The sequence below is a fragment of the Myxine glutinosa genome, chromosome 2 (genome assembly GCF_964187855.1).
Source record: "Myxine glutinosa chromosome 2, kmMyxGlut1.1, whole genome shotgun sequence".
Classification (NCBI taxonomy): Eukaryota; Metazoa; Chordata; class Myxini; order Myxiniformes; family Myxinidae; genus Myxine; species Myxine glutinosa.
The window spans coordinates 5190627-5211812 of record NC_136262.1 but is presented as its reverse complement, the minus strand read 5'-3'; the positions used below and the strand labels follow the sequence as shown (position 1 = coordinate 5211812).

Below are 21186 nucleotides of genomic sequence, written 5' to 3'. Positions count from 1 at the left end.
TGAAAAACTTCACGTAGGTGAATTCTGATGGATATAATTTCATCATTAAAGGATATCATACGATTATCTTGGTCGGTTATCCTAAAATTTACTCTGTATATGGTTTTTCCTGACACAGGTAAATAGACAAGATTTTTTGGTTCCATATTAAATTTATAACCAATCGGGGTTGAGTATGCACTGAATGAAAATATTGTATTTGTTCTTATTCCATCGTTATAAGCACCATCAATCAAATCACAATGAATTAATACTGAATTTATACCGGAGGATATTTGGATAACATTATCACTGTAAAACGTCCCGTTATTTTCAATCTTTTTTGAAGAGAAACCCAATAGCTCTCTAAACGAATTTTCAATCGTGAAATCAACTTTATAATTATTTTTAAGTTTAATAGTTGATTTTGAAGTGTGTTTTTGAATATCTATTACAATATTTTTTGGTTCATCACCTTTTTCTTTCATAAGGCGAGAGACTTCTGAAGATATTTGAGAAATCTCGTAAGCTCCAGGTGAAACGGTTATAGTTTTATATCCACTTCCTGGATTATAACTAAACTTGTTGTTTTTCTCTGTGATATTAAACAAGGTATTATAAGTTTCCATTGACAATAAAGATGCCTCATATGAGGTAAGGGGGTCAAGTTGTAGTGGGTAAGGGAATGAAGCTGTGTAATCGCTCGTTGTGAAATTAAAACTAAGAATTGTGCTTCTCATCTTATTTAATATCTAATAAAATATCTTTGTATTGACATTTATTAATTATTTTCATGTTCATCAACTGATCTAAAATGGCTGAGGATTCATTAAAACAATTGTTGTTTCCAGCCTTCTTACTACCTAACAACAATAATAGCCTATTAACTAATTGTGATGGGTCATTTGGAAGAAAACTAACACCCGAACCAAGCTTACTTAAAGCATCAATAATATGTTTCTCCTTCTCATTCTTCTTACTTTTCCCAGCAACAGAAACTCCATAATCAAGTGCATTTAGCAACTCAATATATACCCTATCTTCCTCTCTTTCCATATCAAGTGGTTCCTCAAAATATTTTGAACCGCTGAATCCGGGGTTTGTTAGAAGAAACATTAATCTTGGAGTTAATTTAACATTTGGTTGAGTAGAACTCAAGAACATCAATTCATCATTAAATATCAATACCTTTTCTTCCACAAGATGAAACACTGCTGGTTCTTCTGTTGGAATGAGACCTGCTCTGGTTTTTGAACCCGCCGAATATTCATCGTTTTGAAGAGCTTCCACAACATAATTAGGGGGTTGATTTACCTCCTCAAGTTTCCGAAATAATCCCTCGTCATCATATTCTAATTCACCAAGTTCTTGTTTTGTTATCTGACTAAAATCTTTGAGCATTTGAAGTTTTTTCGGAGTAAATTCTACCGTGGGAACTGTAGGTGAGTGTTGAGTTTTCAAAAGTGGTTTAAAGAATTTCTCTTGTTTTCTTTCAAAGGCTTCTTCACCAGTTAGTTTCTGTCTCCGTTTCTTCTTTATCTCTTCCTGTTGTTTAACAACTTTTGAAACTAATTGTTGATGTTCCTTAAACTTTCTTTCTCTTTCTTCAGTATTCATTTTCTGTATTTATTTATTGAAAAATATCATTTAGTATCTCATCTTGTTTCACAACAATATATTTATATTTTCCAATCGTGTGTTTCATATAATTTTCAAATTCTTTTTTACTACATAACGTAGAGCAATTATCTCTCCAAAAATTATTTACATCTATTGAATTTAACTTAAATAAAATAAAAGTATTGGCATTGTTTCTTATTGAGCGTCGAGGGAGTTGAAAATATGATTGACTAAGATATATACAATTACAAGAAGAATGTCTCCCTCTTGTATAGTAGCTATCCATTACTGTTTGGTTTCTCTCATTAACACAATCATCAAAGATGACGAGGTTCTTTTTTGATTTATCTAAATCTTGAGGTGAAGGTATATCATCCGTATTATCACTGAGAATACAAGTTATGGGTTTCGATTTTGATTTCTGTGTATCACAAAATAATTGTATTATATCTTCAATATTATAATCATTCAGTTTGTTTTGAAGTTTAAATAAACCGATAATGTCTTCCTTTTTAAGACCTGCATTAAAACCCTGTGAGAGTAGTTGATACTCGGGTTGAAAACTTGACTTTGTAAAAATTATTAAATTATCATAATCTAAAAAATTAGGACCAAGGAGCATCTTTAAAAGTAAACAGGTTTTCCCACATCCGCTTGAACCAACTATTAGACATCTCAATGAATTTGGAATGTTTTTATGGTTATTAAATTTTATCTTATTTTCCCAAACGGGTAAAAAATCATTCATTTATATATTTGGAAAACAAGTCATCCAACTTTTTTTGAGCTATTTTAGAAACTCTATATTTTATCCTGAGTTCTGGTTTAATTTCAAAATAATTCATTATTTTATTTATGTAGTATCTTGTATTAACATTTCCATTAAAATTATTTTGAATAATAAATATCATTAAACCCTTATACATTTCCTCAATACAAAGAGTCTCTTTCCTTGTAAGAAATGGTGTATTATCACCATAATGCTTAACATTCATCTCTCTTATTAATCTTGTAAAGTAATTCATTTTTGGTTCTAATTTAAAAGAGTTATATGTTTTTTTATATTTCTTATTATCATTAATTAGAATATAATCACAGAATAAACATTGTTTATATGAATCCTCATCATTAAGCCCCACTCTATCACAAGCCGGACAATTCTCTAATTTATCATATGGAGAGTCTGGAAATTCTAAATATCCTTCAGAACTTATCATATTTATGTGGTAAATTTTTACTTAAACTAAACGCAAGTTTATTCATTAATAAATACAATGTTTCAAAGCACAAAAGACAAATTTCAATCAATCTCTACTTCGGTGGAAGATATAGAAAAATATGTCAAAGATGTTAAATTGAACAAAGATAAATATGGAAATTTTTGGGTAAAACCAGTTATGGAAAATAACATGAGCCCCTCTATTTCATTTAAAGGAAGAGCTCTAACTATACCTGGAAAGACATCCATTAAAGTAAATCTAACAAAAGTTTCTCCTCTACTCCTGGCAATTTATTCAAAGCTTGAAAAAGTGATTGACCACGATACTTTGAAAAAGAATGATAAGACCATTAATAATTCTAGAGGAGACATTTGTATTTTCTTTAATAATCCAAAGGGTGTAGATCTAAGTAAAATGAATGATGTTAATATTTCTGGTGAAATGTCATTTCGTTCTATGATAGTTAGAGATTATTTAAAGATAACTTTTGATATAAAAATTGTAGAGATTGAATCTGTTAATGAAAGAAAGTATATAGATATTGATGGGAATATTTTTCTTGCTAATTAAATATGAGTCAATACAGCAGTGAAGATTTTACTATTTCATTGAACTCGGACGATAGTGATGATAGTATTTCATTGAACTTGGATGATGGTGATGATAGTATTTCATTGAACACAGATGATAGTTATGATACTAATAGTTTGTGCTCAAATGATAGTTATGAGAGTAGCTTTATTGATGACTCTGAGTATGATTCTGAGTATTCATGTGATAGTTATGACTTAGATGATTCTGAGTGAAAAAGTGTTTTAGTTTAAGCACAGTGATATATATAAAACGGAGCTGTAAAGCTCAAAAGTGTTTTATTTTAAGCACAGTGATATATATAAAACACCACGTTTTCTCACGCTATAAATATGGTTTATTGTGATACTTGCGAGAAGGAAGTAAAATATTATAAACAACATATTCTCACCGCAAAACATACATACAACATTTTAAACAAACTTTCCCCTCTTCCACCTGAAACAAAACACTGTTCTACATGTAATAAAAATATCCTCAAGAAAGGCTTCAAAATACATCTTAAAACAAATCTACATTTATCAAATTTTATCACAACTAAAAACTCTGATGGAGCATTCAAAGGACATATTAAAATAAGAGTCTTTAACTTCAAACCTCCTGAACCAGAGTCTATAGTTGATGCTGTAGAAATAGTTAAACCTGCTGTTCAAACGTTGATTGAAAAAACACTAAAGGAAATGAAACCACTTAAATTTTATATGGGAGTAAAATTAGAAATGACAAAGGATGAAGGAGTTATAGATGCACCATACATGAGAACTGAGCCACACTTTATATCTTCATATCAAGATTTTAAAACATCAGGAGTCTATGATGAACTTATTAAACAAGAGCAAGATGTGGATAATTCAATCGTAGGAAGTGGATTCAATATAGGAAAAATTATTTACATAGACATTCATATTCTTAAATCAGATCCTCTAAAAGCTTCTTCTTACATTGATTTACCCAGTGTTATCAAAAATAGAAAAGCAGTTATCAATATCAAAAATAAAGACAATAAATGTTTTCTCTGGTCTATTTTAGCACACTTACATCCTCCACATTTTCATGATGAAAGAGTATCTCATTATAAAAAATATGAGAATACATTAAATACGAAAGATCTAAAGTTTCCGATGACTTTAAATGATATTCCTAAATTTGAAAAGATGAATAATTTATCAGTTAATGTTTATGGTCTAACAGAAACAAACAACATTCAGGTTTTAAAGCTTTCTGACAATTGTAAACAAACTCATATTAATCTTCTATATTTTAATTCAGACGAAAATTCACATTATACATACATCAAAGATATTGCTAAATTAATAAAACCACAAGTCTGTAAGAGAACAAATAAAATATATATTTGTTTGCGTTGTCTTAACTTCTTCAATTCACAAGAAAGATTAGATAAACATTCAAATTATTGTGGCGAACATAAATCAACGGTAATCAATATGCCTAAAGAAGGCTCAAAGATCACATTCAAAGATGAAAATAAAAAGATCAAACATCCATTTGTTATATATGCTGATTTTGAAAGTATTTTAGAAAAAATTGATACTGCTTCTCAAGATCCAAAAGAATCATACACAAATAAATATCAAAAACATACTCCTTGTGGTTTTTGTTATTATATCAAATCATCCGTTGGTGATAAATATAACAAGTTAGAGATGTATAGAGGCTCAAATACCCCAGAGGAGTTTGTGAAACGACTAGAAAAAGACTGTGTTCGATTAACCAAGATAATGAGAGAAACCAATAAACCAATGTCCTTAACAAGTAAAGAAAAAAGGGAATTTATAAAAAACAATGTGTGTCATATTTGTGAGGAGAAAATTGGTAAAGGTCTAAAGGTTAGAGACCATTGTCATCTCACTGGTAAATATAGAGGTCCGGCTCATCAAAGTTGTAATATTAATTATCAACTCCCCTCTTTCATTCCTGTCTTTCTTCATAACAACGCTCATTATGATACACATCTATTTATCAAGGAACTCTCAAAGACTTCTGGAAGTATCTCAGCAATTCCAAACACGGATCAGAAATACATTTCATTCACAAAAACAATTCACACATCTCCTATTACTCATATCAGATTTCTTGATACATTTAAATTCATGGCAAGTCCATTGGTTAACTTGGTTCAAAATCTAAAAGAGTTTCCATGTCTTTCAGAGTATTTTTTAGATAAAGATTTTCTAACACAAAAGGGAATTTACCCCTATGACTATATGGACTCATTTGAGAGATTCAATGAAACACAACTTCCTTCAAAAGAAAATTTCTATAACAAATTAAATAATAGTCATATATCTGATAAAGATTATGTACACGCACAAAATGTTTGGGAAAAATATAACATCAAGAATCTTGGCGAGTATCACGATTTGTATCTCAAAACTGATGTGCTTTTATTGGCCGATGTATTTGAAGCCTTTAGATCTGTTTGTCGCACTGGATATGGATTGGATCCTGCTCACTACTACACAGCACCTGGATTGGCCTGGAGTGCGATGTTGAAAATGACAAAACAAGATTTGGATTTGATAACCGATGTTGATATGCTTTTGATGATTGAAAAGGCAAAAAGAGGTGGAATTTCACAAGTCTGCTCGAGTAGATACGCAAAAGCAAATAACAAATATCTTCCAAATTATGATCCAACGAAAGAGAGTTCTTACTTGATGTACTATGACGCGAACAACCTGTATGGCTGGGCAATGTCTCAGGCTCTTCCTTATGGAAAACTTAGATGGGTAAAGGAAAAAGACTACAAAAACGTTTTACAAGATGTATGTATCTCTACACAAAAAGAATTGGATGAAGAAAAAGTTGGTTATTATTTTGAAATTGATTTAAAATATCCAGAGGAACTCCATAACCTACACAAAGATCTCCCATTTGCTTGTGAGAAAGAAAGTCCAAAGAAAGAATGGTTGAGTGATTATCAACGATCGTTTGATATAGGTGAATCAACAGAAAAATTACTTACTACATTATATAACAAGAAAAATTATGTTCTACACCAAAGAAATTTGCGACAATATTTATCAAAAGGTCTAAGAGTAGAGAAGATCCATAGGGTTCTAAAGTTCAATCAAAGTCATTGGTTAAAGGGGTACATTGATTTTAATACACAAAGAAGAACAGAGTCAAAAACAGATTTTGAGAAAGACTTTTATAAATTGATGAATAATGCGGTCTTTGGTAAGACTATGGAGAATGTGAGGAAAAGACAAAATATCAGACTATCAACATCTTGGGAACAAGCATCAAAATTAATTAATAGACCGAGTTTTACTCGAGCTGAGGTCTTTACTGAGAACTTTTGTGCGATCCATTTGATTAAAGAGAGTATTGAAATGAACAAACCTATTTATATTGGAACAACAATTCTTGATTTATCAAAGTCATTAATGTATGATTACTTTTATAATAACTTGAGGAAGAAATATCAAAATGATGTTAATCTACTTTATATGGATACAGATAGTTTTATTTTGAAAATTAATACCAACGATGTTTATTCAGACATGAAAAGAGACATTAATATCTATGACACGAGTAATTACAGTCCAGAGAGTGAGTTGTTCTCTTCTAAAAATAAAAAGGTGATTGGAAAGTTCAAGGATGAATTAGGAGGAAATGTTATGAGTGAATTTGTGGGATTGAGGTCAAAGGCTTATGCTTATAAATACATTGTGAATAACGTTGAAAAGACTGATAAGAAGTTAAAAGGTGTAAAGAAAAATGTTATTAAAGAAACAATAAACTTTAAGGATTATTATAACTGTTTAACAACAAAGAAAGAAGAGTTTAGAAAGATTAATGGAATAAGAAGTTATAAACATCAATTATATTCAGAAGAGATAAATAAGAAAGCATTGGGGGCTTTTGATGATAAGAGGTTTATTTTAGAAAATGGAATTGATAGTCTCCCTTATGGTTATATAAGTATATAAGTGATAAGATATATATATAAGTGATAAGATATATATAAGTGATAAGATATACATAAGTGATAAGATATATATAAGTGATAAGATATATATAAGTGATAAGTTAAAAAGGGGGGGGGTTGGGGATTTTAACGGGCTACCGCCGCCTTTTTTACTATTATATAAATGATAGAACCAAGTATCAACCAGACTAAAGAGTGGAGGTGTAATCAACCTTGGTATATAAATGGAAAACATAATGAATGTGAAAAATATCAAATAGGTATAATTGAAAAGGCAACTGGTAAAAAAGTTCACAAAACAAATAAGAGAATTAATTTAAATACCGGTGAATTGGGTAAAAAAGATGGAAATATTTTTGAGTGGACGGAAAACTTTGATGGTTGTCAGGAAAATATATACTTTAATTTAAAAATGGTATGTGGCACTGGAGGCGCTCAAATAAGAACATTGAGGGAGGTTTACCATTTTATCTTAGCTCAGTTAAAATATCTTAATAAAGAACCAAACTCAAACATATTTTTTGTTAATGTATTAGACGGTGAGGAGAGTTGTAGGAGAATTAAATTATTTCCCACACATAAACAAATATTTGTAGGGTCGTTGTTTGAGTGGGTCAAAGATGATTCACCAGATGATATTAAGAGTAAAAGGTTAAAAGGTCCATAAGGTCAGAAGGATCACAGGTGTTTAAGTGGTCTAATGAATAAGGATAACATGTCAAAAGGTTAGAAGGTTCGTAAAGAACAGGGTGAGAGAAATATAGGTGTTTAGGGTCAATATGGAAGTGAATGGGTCAAAGATTAATCTGCCAGATGATATGTAGAAGAAGGATGATAGGTCTATAAGAGAAAACAAATATTTGTAGTGTTTGAGTGGTCTAATGAACAACATTAAGGATAGGTACTACAGACAAAAGGTTCATAAAGATGAGGGTGGGAGAAATAGAGGTGTTTATGATTTTTGAAAAAGACAAGGGGGTAAATGACATTAGATAGGGATTTCCCATGTTAAACGGAGGTGTCCCAGAAGCAACATTATTACACTACTCCTGTCAAATTTCCTGCTGTACCTGTCAAATTTCCTGCTGTACCTGTCAAATTTCCTGCTGTACCTGTCAAATTTCCTGCTGTACCTGTCAAATTTCCTGCTGTACCTGTCAAATTTCCTGCTGTACCTGACAAATTTCCTGCTGTCCCTGTCAAATTTCCTGCTGTCCCTGTCAAATTTCCTGCTGTACCTGTCAAATTTCCTGCAGTACCTGTCAAATTTCCTGCTGTCCCTGTCAAATTTCCTGCTGTACCTGTCAAATTTCCTGCTGTACCTGTCAAATTTCCTGCTGTACCTGTCAAAGTTCCTGCTGTCCCTGTCAAATTTCCTGCTGTTCCTGTCAAATTTCCTGCTGTACCTGTCAAATTTCCTGCTGTACCTGTCAAATTTCCTGCTGTACCTGTCAAATTTCCTGCTGTCCCTGTCAAATTTCCTGCTGTACCTGTCAAATTTCCTGCTGTCCCTGTCAAATTTCCTGCTGTTCCTGTCAAAATTCCTGCTGTACCTGTCAAATTTCCTGCTGTACCTGTCAAATTTCCTGCTGTACCTGTCAAATTTCCTGCTGTCCTTGTCAAATTTCCTGCTGTACCTGTCAAATTTCCTGCTGTCCCTGTCAAATTTCCTGCTGTACCTGTCAAATTTCCTGCTGTACCTGTCAAATTTCCTGCTGTACCTGTCAAATTTCCTGCTGTAACTGTCAAATTTCCTGAGGACATTTAAAAACAAACATTTGTAACCGTGTTCCTCCAAAGCTCCAATTGCTTGAACAGCTGTTGTTCCAATGAGCACACCGATGACTCACACATCTTTCATCATCCTTATTTTGACTTCCTGGTAACAGACACATGTTTACATGCATGGTACATATCAATCACAAAATTACCTTTCCCCCCCAGGTATCAATTTATTGGTACTTTTGATGAAAGGCTTTGTTCAGTTCATGTTTAAAAGGGAAAGTGTTTTGAATGAAACGTTACGTCATTTAAATTAAGTTTATCTCAAATCAATATGAAAATGGTTTTTAAATGTGGGTCGTGAGTTTAAAAAACAACAGGAAGTCGATTTTATTTTGCGAAATTCAAGGTTTTGTCAACAAAGTTAGGAAAGTTTCCGGGTATTTTTATTACTTCAACCTTAGCACCGTCAACAACGAAAATAACAAAGTTATCACCGATGTACGTGAGTTGTTGAGCCCGTTTGGCACCAGGTCACGTGTTTACAATAACACAGGTACGTAAATGGTTAGATTTCCCTTTACTGCATTGGATGAAGAACATAAACCCAATAGAATTTATTTTTTAAGTGATTTTCATCATTGAGTGATGGGGCCAAAAACGTTATATGACACAATATCTCAAAAGGTTGTGGACAGATTAAGACAAAGCTTGGTACATGAGTTGGGTAGGAGACAAGAACAACCTTATTCGATTTTGGTTAAAATCTGGATGCAGATCCGGCCTAGCAGTGGTTTACACAGCGTAAACTAGTCAGCCTGGCGGAGGCAAGTGCTCTCCCGAGTCTAGTTTTGAAACTGCACCCACAATACTCATTTGGAAACAGTTTAAATGATCTCATTCATTTATCACTCACATGCTGATCCGAAGCCATTTCGACCTTTCCTCAACAGATAAAAATGTATTTGGAAGAGTTAAAATTTGACTTGAACACGGACCAGCAAACAAACAAAACACATGCACAGTCGCTGATTGTTATTGATCATTTTATCTGTTCTGAACCGAAGGTCGGCAGGATAAGAAAAGCTTTGTTTTTCAAATGTGAAGAGGGAGAGAGAGGGACAAACAGAGACAGAGACAGAGAGACAGAGAGACAGAGAGACAGAGAGACAGAGAGAGAGAGAGAGAGAGAGAGGAGGGAGAGAGAGACTTTGACTTTTAAGTCCTTTTATTATAGAACTACAAAAACAAGCGTCAACAAGATTAAACCAAAAAACAGTTTTCAAAAGAATACAACCAAAGTCATAGAAAGTCAAATAAAAGGAGAAAACATCAATGCAAATGTACTACATTCCAAAACAGGAGATTGCAAGGACAAGGAAACACCGACATGTAAATCTCTGATACATTTTCATTTACCCCGCATATTTTTCCCACACACCATGTTTCAACAAAATCCTTCATGTTTGCATTTCTACCATAATACTTAAATTCCAGTTTTAACCGAGTTGTGACCAGGGATTGGAAGTGCAGGATCACATTACATTGCTCGGGTGGCTTGCCCTTAATTTTTGCTTTTCGTGACAAATAGATGGCCAGTTTAGCCTCTGACAATAAATAATTTGAAAACATTAACAATTTCCCCTTTGCTGAAGTGACCCCAAGGCCAAAAATAAACAACCGAAGAGAAAAAGGAACATTAACTTGACCAAACACATTGTTCAGTAAAAGAAAAAGAGGACACAATCGTATGCAATCAACATACCCATGAAACAAATCTTCAATATTATTACAAAAGGGACAGGTCACCGATACCATGGCATCCAGACGGTTTACAAAAGTGTTTGTTGGCAATACCTCGTGAGCCAGTCTCTATTGTAAATCACCCGACCTTTTTGATACGGGTGTATCATACATTGATTTCCATTCAGGTTCAGAAGGGGGGCCATTAGGTAAAAGAGCTTTCCATCTCATAACTCCTGCTGCAGAGGTGTTTACATTAATCAAAGAAAGACAGAACTGGTAAATAGATTTACTCTCAAGACTACTAAATAAACAAGAGCCAGTACTGACTGGGGAAGAAGTAGAACCCGTGAAAGCAACAAGTAAGTTAGGAAGCAAAGGATTATGGGATTATGGGATTATGGGATAATTATGGGATTATGGGATTTAACCCCAGTACTCCACTGCAACCCAAGTCTAAAGGATGTACGAATGACCTCTACAAGTACCTGACCTGCAGGTCTCATTGATCTGGTACCAGTAATCTCAGCCACTTACTTGGCAGATCTCCAACCACAATTTGCTGAGTCACAAAGATGCCAGACAATTCTGATGCCACCTGAAATTAAGTTTTGGGCAAAACAACGGCTCTTGGGAACCTGGGGAAAGAGTGGGTTGAGGAATAGAGGTTCTCCCGCAAACATTTTAACCTCATAGGACTCCTTTTGGCGGCTTACCACTACGGCTTGCCAAGCATTCAACAAGCTCTGGTAGAACAGAGGAAGGTGGGACACATCAACTTTTTGGGATTCGATCAAAAAAGTCTCAAGGCCGTAGCCGAGCATTCCAGCTTGCCTCAGTATTCGTTGTGCCACAGGGCGCCAGGGCAGTTTTTCAGCATTGAGCAGACGTTGTATTGACTTCAGCCGAAACGCCATCAGCCGACACTTTAGGTCAATGAGCCCTTGGCCACCAAGAGACACGGGGCGGCAAAGTAGGTCCATCCGCAACCAGTGGTAACCTCCCCAAAAGAAATTTACCAGTGCCTGTTGAATAGCTTTAAGCAAGCCCTCTGGTGGCTGCAAACAAATAAATTTATTCTACAGGACAGAGGCGACCAAGGTGTTAATAATCAGTATTCGGCCTCTAAAGGACGTTTGTGGAAGGAACCTTTTCCATTTGTTGAGCTGCTTGGTTGCCTGTTCTACCACTCCTTCCCAGTTAATATGGGAGTACTGATTGGGTCCAAGATAAACACCTAGGTATTTAACCCCTTCTCTTGTCCAACTTATGTCTTTTGGAAGAGACGAGGGGGGGGGGGGGGTGACGGGAAGCCTACCAGATGTACCGTGAGCTGAGGAGACCCACAGAGCTTTGCTCTTTTGCCAATTGCACCGCAAACGTGAAGCAAGGTAAAACCTGTGTAAGGACTCAACAAGAATGGTTAGGTCCTTATCATTCTTAATGATTACACAGACATCATCAGCATGTGCTGATACCATGATGTGGTTCTCTTCTGCAGAAGGCACAAAGCCGGAAAGAGAGGCTCTCAGACTTATGAGTAGTGACTCAAGAGAAAGGCTAAACAGCAACCCTGACAAAGGACAGCCTTGCCGAACACCCCTCTGAACCTGAATGGGTGAACAAAGACGATTATTTACTTTGCACAAACTAAATATGTTGTGGTATAACAATTTCACAAAGCCTATAAACTTTTCACCAAAACCAAACTTTTGCAGAACATGAAACATGTAAGTGTGGTCAATGCTATCAAAAGCCTTTTCAATGTATAGGAAAATCAACCCAAGCCCCTCTTCCTCCTTAAGGCCACAGTCAATCAAGTCTCTAATTAAAAAGACATTATCAGAGATTGATCTTCCCGGGATGCTGTAACTCTGATCAGGATGGACAATAGTGCCAATGACAACCTTTAGCCGATTGGCCAACAATTTGGAAAAACGTTTGTAGTCAGAACACAGTAATGAGATGGGGCGCCAGTTCTCTATCCGACGGAGATCACCACCTTTTGGGAGAAGGCATACAACTGCTCTTCTACAGCTGAGGGGTAGTATGCCAGAGCGTAGGCTTTCTTGTAACACCAGCAGTACTTCTGGACCTAAAGTGTCCCAAAACACTGCAAAAAATTCCACTGGAAGGCCGTCGATCCCAGGGGCTTTTCCGTGTTCAAAGATACGCAGAGCTGTGCTTAGCTCCTCAGAAGTAAACGGCTCTTTAAGACCTTGACACTGGTCACAACTTAACGAAGGCAGGTAATTCGTCATATCATCAACCATATCTTTACACAGCTTTCTCCACAAATAAGCCAGAAAAAACCTTTTCACAAGCATCTTAACATCACTTTCATTTCATGTAATATTCCCCTTAGCATCTAACAAGGAAAACATTTGCCTTTGGGACTTCTTAACCCCTTCTAACTGGAAAAAACTTTTGTTTGGGGTGTCAGAGAACTTCACATTTTGGATTCTGAGTCTAACTGACATCGCCATTACTTTTTCATGAATCAGTTCTCATAAATAAGCTTTTTTCTACAAGTGATGCGAGTTATATTATATACTCTTATATACTATTATATACTACGGTTAGGGGACACAAACTAAAACAAATAAGGACACAAACTAATTTTGAGGGCAAAAGGTCAAAGGTCAACTCAAGGTCAAACTTCCAAAATCATAAATTTTCATCTGAAAAATCATCTATTTTCCTCCGATTGACTTGAAAATTTAACAGCATTTGCACAGTGCCTCAATTGATTTGGAAACCAATATTTTAAGGTCAAAGGTGAACTCAAGATCAAACTTCTAAAATCATCAATTTTCATCTGAAATATCATCACTTTTCATCCTATTGACTTGAAATTTGAAGAGGATTTGCAAATCAGGTCTGCGAATTTAACCCCCAATTATTTTTGAGGTCAATAAAGGGCCAACAGGTCAACATAGGCCGAATTTCTAAAATTGTCAATTTTCATCTGATTAAATTTGAAATTTGAAGAGGATTTGCATATCCGTCACTGATTCACTGAGTTTCATCTGATTCACTTGATATCTATGTATAGATTGCATATAAAACTGAAAAACATGGGTGGATGGCGAACCCTCGTCGAGGTGACGTGTTGCTTGATCCCACTGAGTATGTCTATTAATTACGTACTGCTTAAAGTTGAGTTGGACCATGAGTACATCTATTAATTAATTATTATTGGACCATGACTAAGTCTATTCTTTACCGCCTGTTGGAACATACCTTTTAGACATTTCAACCTTGAGAGCCCTTACACCGTTCAGACCTTTTAAGACCTTTTAGACCCCTTAGACATCTGAATACATTTACACCCTTTAGACCCCTTGACTCATGGACCTTTTAGACCTTTAGACCCTGTGTGGACCCTTTAAACTCCTGAGACACAATTTACCCCTTCGACCCTTCAGACCTATAAATACTGTTGAAACATACCCTGAAGACATTTAGACCCCTTAGACATTTTAGTCCTTTTAGACCCTCTTAGACCCATTGACGCAATAAACCACTTAGACCCCTTGAACTTTTAAACCCTTTAAGACCACTAAGCTTGCCTAAGGCCCCCAAGACAACTAAAATCCCTCAGTACTCTTATACACTTAAGACCACCAAGACCTTGTAGTCCATACAAGCGTTACGCCTAGGTCCCCCTTCGGTGAAGTGATGTGAGTTGACAAAGTGGAAGACGCAAGGCAGCCATCTTGGATTTTGACGTGGCGACCGAATTTTCAAACAGCGTTCTCCCTTATGCGTAGATACACCCACACACCAGATTAGAAGTTAGTAGTTCGTTTATTTTTCAAGATATTTCGCTCACAAGGTTCACACATATATATGGTGGCGGCCATCTTGGATTTTGACGTGGCGACCCAATTTTCAATAGCGTACTTCCTTATGCCGAGATACACCCACACACCAGATTAGAAGTTGGTACTTCGCTTATTTTTCACGATATTCCGCTCACAATGTTCAGACATACATGGCGGCGGCCATCTTGGATTTTGACGTGGGTTGGTTGCACCCACACCAAATTAGAATTTGGTCCTTCGCTTACGCACGCACGCACGCCCGCACGCACGGATGGGTGGATGGAAGGACGGACGGACGCACGCACGGACGCACGCACGCCCGCATGCACGCATGCACACACGGACGGAGGGGAAAACCATAGTCCCCCTTTCGCTCCGCGGTGCGACGGGGGACAACAAAGCATTGCGACTGGATATCATACTTAGGAATAAAAAATGGCATTGCTAATTGAGATATCAGGCCCCAGCGATTTTGGGCGCCCAAATTAGCCGGCCACCGCGACCGCTTTGACGTGGCTCACTGGAATTCACACCAGGCAACTGGGATAACCCGATGGATGTAACAACATGAAACACAAACCATGCAACTTGTTGGATTTACAAGTTATGTCTGTGGGGACATCAAGTCATTGCCTTGTTGCAGGTGCCCAATTGACTGTGAAATATTCCAAGGATGGAAATTAATAAATCTGCATTTAGTTTACATTTACCTTTATGTTATTACCATAGATTAGGAATATGATCTAATAACAAAGTTTAAATGATTCATGAAAAATAATTCGTACAATAAGTCTCATATGATAGCAAAAGCAAACTAGAACGGCACTCGGAAGAGAGCATACCTGAGTGAACAGTTTATGATTTGTGTCCCACTGATGGGCCGGATCTGGATCCAGACCTGAACCAAAATCGAATTGGCTTGTTCTTGTCATCTAAACAACTCATCCACCAAGTTTTGCCATAATCTGTCCACAACCTTTTGAGATATTGTGTTATATATCGAATATTGAGTTATATATTATGTTATATATTTGATATTGGTTTAGCCCCATCACTCAATGATGAGGAATCACAGAATTTTTTTTTATAGGATCTACATCATCAGTCGAACCTTCACCAAGATCTTATCATTTCGTCCTTAAATATTTTCAAACTCTCGAACAAATTTCGTCAAAATCCGTCCACAACTTTTTAAGATATCCTGTTCACAAACAGACAGACAGACAGACAGACATAGGTGAACACATAACCTCCATCCACCTCCGGTGGTTGGAGGAAGTAATAACCGAATGCACTATAATCTTCAATCTGCCTGATTTGGTTAAAATTTTATCCAAAGATCTCTAATATGTCAAGTCAACTCGTGTTGCTGAGTCTATTGTTAGAATTACACAGTAAATAATATTTGTGACAAAAACTTCTTACCATCAGGATTGCAGATCTCTTGAATCCCTTTCGTGTTCAAACTCGCAAATAAAATCGGTAATAACTTCAGATATATCCAATGCGGACCCATCTGTTTGAAAAAAGGAAAATGTTAGTAAAATATTCCAATATCATCATTGCTCTTCATCAGAATAGAAACAACGAGATTGGGATATTAGACTGAAGATGACTGTGGGTGTCAATTAAGATACATTGGACCTCGAAGCGTGCCTTGACGGAGTCCCTGAAGAACATTCACAGAATCACAGTGCAATATAAACTCCTCTGCACACACAACCAGACAACCTGTGCACCATGGTATCAGATAAAGACTGCTCGGAGACTGCTCGGAGAGCTTTTTGGTCAGTGTGTCCCCACCCAGAGAGACTGCATGTCCAGCCCAGAAAAGAGTGACCACAACGCCAGCACCAATGGCTGCGAGCATCGAACACACAAACATTACGTATTCACTTACACAATTACACAAGTTGCGGAATCAACGCTAAGTTTGCCGCATGTTATACTTCCCCATATCTGAACCCAGCACCTGCATCATACCACAACAGGACATGTTCTAACAATCATTCTTGGGAAAAGGGCCCTTTATATGGTATGTGCTATGTGGCAAACTATAGAAAAGAAGTAATATTCTTGGGAAAAATGCCAGGGGCATAGAAAACATTTTAAACAAGAAAAAGAGCAATGAGAGATTGCAAACCTTCACCAGGATGTATTTTCAGTGGTTGTTAAGGCTTTTGTGTTAAAACAAATATGGCGGCCGAACCACGTGACCGATGACGTCGTCATTTTTTTTTTTTCTACAATAATTTATTCCCAGATATGCTCAAGAAATTTCATCTTGATCAGATGGTTTTGTACTTGTCGAATTATGACGTCATAATAGAGGCACCTATGATATCATCATTAACATATTTTATTCTCCATGGAGAGTTCTTTACAATGAGCCACGTCTCAATTTTTTCTATTCAGCGCTTTCCAAGATATAGAGGTGCAAAGTTTTTCGATTTTTCCAAGATGGCGGCCGAACCACGTGACCTATGACGTCATAATTGTCATTAAAAATTATACAGGTGGAGCTGCACCTATGGTGAAAATTTCCTCTCAATCGGACCAACGGTTGCAGAGAAAATCATATTTATTCCATGCGGAAAAACAGACAAACAAACAAACAGAAAGACAAACAGGCAAACAAGAAGACGTCATGCGGAGCACGATACTTGCAAAATCCACCCCCCCACCCCCGATAAAAAAATTCCATTGATACAGCAAATTGTTCATTTCATCAAGATTAAAATTGACAATCTTGCTCAAAGCTCAGGTCAATAGGAAGAAAAGTGACGATTTTTCAGATGAAAAATGATGATTTTGGAAGGTTGACCTTGAGTTGACCTTTGACCTTTTGACCTCAAAAATAGTTATTTTCCCTATTTAGAAACTCAATGTGCAAATGCTGTTCAATTTTCAAGTCAATTGGATGAAAATTGAGGATTTTTGAAACTTGGCCTATGTTGACCTTTTGGCCTATGTTGACCTCAAACATACTTGGTGGGTGAATTTAGTGACCAGATATGCAAGTCCTCTTCAAATTTCAAGTCAATTGGATGAAAATTGAGGATTTTAGAAATTTGGCCTATGTTGACCTTTTGGCCGATGTTGACCTCATAAATACGTGGTGGTTGAATTCAGTGAGCAGATATGCAAGTCCTCTTCAAATTTCAAGTCAATTGGATAAAAATTGAGGATTTTAGAAATTTGGCCTATGTTGACCTCAAAAATACTTGGTGGTTGAATTCAGTGACCAGATATGCAAGTCCTCTTCAAATTTCAAGTCAATTGGATGAAAATTGAGGATTTTAGAAATTTGGCCTATGTTGACCTTTTGGCCTATGTTGACCTCAAGAATACTTGGTGGTTGAATTAATTGACTAGATATGCAAGTCCTCTTCAAATTTCAAGTCAATTGGATGAAAATTGAGGATTTTGGAAATTTGGCAATGTGGACTTCAAAAATACTTGGTGGTTGAATTTAGTGACCAGATATGCATGCAAGTCCTCTTCAAATTTCAAGTCAATCGGATGAAAATTGAGGATTTTAGAAACTTAGCAAAGTTGGTGACCTTTGGCCTATGTTGACCTTTTGACCTTTTGACCCCAAAACAATAGGCTTCTTGCTTTTGACCAACTCTACCATTTGGTGAAGTTTCGTGAAGATCGGTTGAAAATTGCGACCTGTAGGCCGGTGACAAACAAACAAACAGACAGACAGACAGACAGACAGACAGACAGACAGACAGAACCACAAACGCAACCGACCAATATACTTGAAAAATCTTCGATTTTGCAAGTAACAAACAGACAAACGGACTCAAATGCAATACCCTCTCTGGCGAGGATAAAAATCCATTTACTTCTTCATGCAGCTGCATGAAATAAATCGGCGCCCCTTTATATGAATTTTTCTGGAGCATTACTTTGTTCCTCCTAAGAACACAAGGGTAGTCCAGCATGGAATGTCCCTTGAAGCCTGGTGTTGGCTTAGCGGTTAGGGTGCCGGCTTGGGATCCTAGGATCCTGGGTTTGAATCCAGGTTAATCGCTGAATTAATACCAGGGGTGTTGACTCAGCCTGTTCTCCCTTTGAGGTCGGCAAATTGAGTACCAGTTAACTGGTATTTCCCTGTGTGTCGCAAAAGGCGACTAACATGGTTGGCGGCAGGAAGGGCATCCGGCCATAAAACATTGCTTCAAAAAGGGGACCAAGGTGCCCGAAAAAGGCCAACCCCTGCTCTGGGGGAAAAAATGGCCCCTAAAGGTGGTTATATGGAATGTCCCTTCTTTTCTATACTTTGCCACATGGCACATACCATATAAAGGGGTCTTTTCTATGCCTTTGCATATTTCCCAAGAATTATTACCAGAGTCGAAATTTTCCTTTGTCCATCTTTTTGAGGATCGCCCCTATAAGCCAAGCAAAAATAGGACTGCCTGTAATAAAGCTCACCTGGATTAGGAGCAACAGTCACTCAAACCTCCCACAGACCCCTCAGACCATATTTGTAATGCTGTGAACAAACTTTGGTACACCATGGGCGATGAAGGTTGTGATCAAGCTTCATTGAAAGCATGTGTGTAGTTTCGGAGAAGCGGGCAAATACCAATTTTGGGGGTTAAACCTCTCCTCCCCCATTAACCGCTTTAATGTGCTAAAAATTTGGTACGGTCAATATACCTTTGTTAGGCATCATACATGAAGCTTATGGCCAAGTTTCATCAAAACAGTGTGTGTAACTTCGGAGAAGGTAGAAAATACCTATTTTGGGGAGTGGGGGTTACCTGTAGACACCCTTAATAACTTTTTTAGAAAAGAAACCAAAACAGGAAACAGTGAAACGATCCCATATAAATGGATGGGTGCTTTGTGCCTCCCTTGATTCCACACCATTTAAAACCTGGTGGACCTGGAAGCACTCGAAAGAAATATTTGTCCTCAAAATACTCAGATCTGCATACTACTATGGCCTAAGCAATTCAAAACTCATGACAATTGGGGATCTGTTATCGAATATATTTCAATAATCCAGTGACGAAATCGATTGAAGTTACATTTTCTCCAATCTCTTAAATACTAATTTATACATGTTGGTTTTGATTAATAAAATGAATCTAATTACACAAACATAACCAGCAAGGTTTTTCATTTTATAAAATCTGATTGATCCAAAGCAATTTAATCAACATCGTTGAAGATTTTAATAGATTATGTGCACTCTCATTTCCAGTGAACACGAAACATTCTATTTTCACATTGTTTATTTATTTGTATGCAGCCTGTGGCTGATTGGCAGCAATATTTTCTGGGCATGGCTATGCCGTTGATGCAACGCCCCTAACCAGCTGGAGGGTACTCAATTTGTCGACCTTGTAAGGAAGGCAGGTTGAATCGGATATGTATAAGGATGAGGATGACCCAAGGATCTTAAGCCAACCACAGGCTCTCCATAGTCAGAGATCAGGTACCATTCAAACTTCCTCCCTCATTTCAATTTTTTACGGTGTAGCCCATCGGGCAAAGCCGTCTAGAACAGTGTTTGTCTGTCCATATGTCCCCTCAAACGTGCACCAATCAGAGCTGAGGATCTGGTCACATGACAGGGTGATGTGATTACGTCTGATGTCATTACGGCGGTACGGCTGCTGACTCCGCACACTCCGCCATTTTAATTCCAATTTCGTTCAGGCCGAACATATCGTCAATCCTGTCAAATATCACAATCGCCATGCTCGACCTTTACGTTTTTCATTCAGTGTGAAACACAAACAAACCGATTGTTAAAATGACCATCAAATATCGAAAGCATCAGCGTTACGGTCCTCCAACAATACGGTATATATAGCAGGCCTTAGGCTTCATGCCTCACCTTCGGACCGCTTCGGACAAATTAAGACCAGGTTTCTTAATACAGTAGTGTATCGTTTCAGTAGTATCGTTTTCCCAATCTATATGTAATGGAGCAAGTGTTTGTATGTATGTATGTATGTATGTATGTATGTATGTATGTATGTATGTATGCATGTATGTCCACACTTCACCCATTGGTTGGACAGCTGACCTGACTCCACCCACAAATGTAACCTGAAATACTTAACCCAAAACACCCCAATTACCCAAAAGACTCGGAAGACCCAAAATACCCCGAAGACTCAAAAGACCTCGAAGACCTAAAACACCCTGAAGACCACAAACACCCTGAAAACCCAAAACACCCTGAAAACCACAAAGACACTGAAGACCCAAAGGACCCTGAAGACCCCAAACACTCCAAAGACCCAAAAGACCCCGAAGACCCATAAAGACACAAAGACCCTTAAAGACCCAGAGGAACCAAAAGACCCAAAAGATCCAAAAGCCCCTGAAGACACCAAAGACTCAAAACACCCTAAAAGTCCCAAAATACCTTTAAAGGCTCAGAGGATCCAAAAGACCCCGAAGACACTGAAGACCCGAAGACCAAAAACACCCTGAAGACCCAAATGACCCTGAAGACCCAAAAGACCCTGAAGACCCAAAAGACACCGAAATGGTC

The 21186-nt window shown here is 36.9% G+C and overlaps 1 protein-coding gene across 8 annotated transcripts in view; it reads right to left on the bottom strand.

Moving 5' to 3' along the window:
- Window positions 1-21186, bottom strand: part of LOC137422082 (ciliary neurotrophic factor receptor subunit alpha) — a 174085-nt gene that overhangs the window by 138355 nt on the left and 14544 nt on the right. For 4 of the 8 annotated variants that reach the window (XM_078772916.1, XM_068108831.2, XM_068108829.2 and 1 more), the window contains one exon: window positions 16083-16173. In XM_078772916.1, coding sequence (XP_078629042.1) covers window positions 16083-16173 — 91 coding nt within the window. Of the gene's footprint in view, window positions 1-16082; window positions 16174-16301; window positions 16453-21186 lie in introns of those variants that run through there. The other 4 variants (XM_078772914.1, XM_078772913.1, XM_078772918.1 and 1 more) reach the window with 4 other exon arrangements.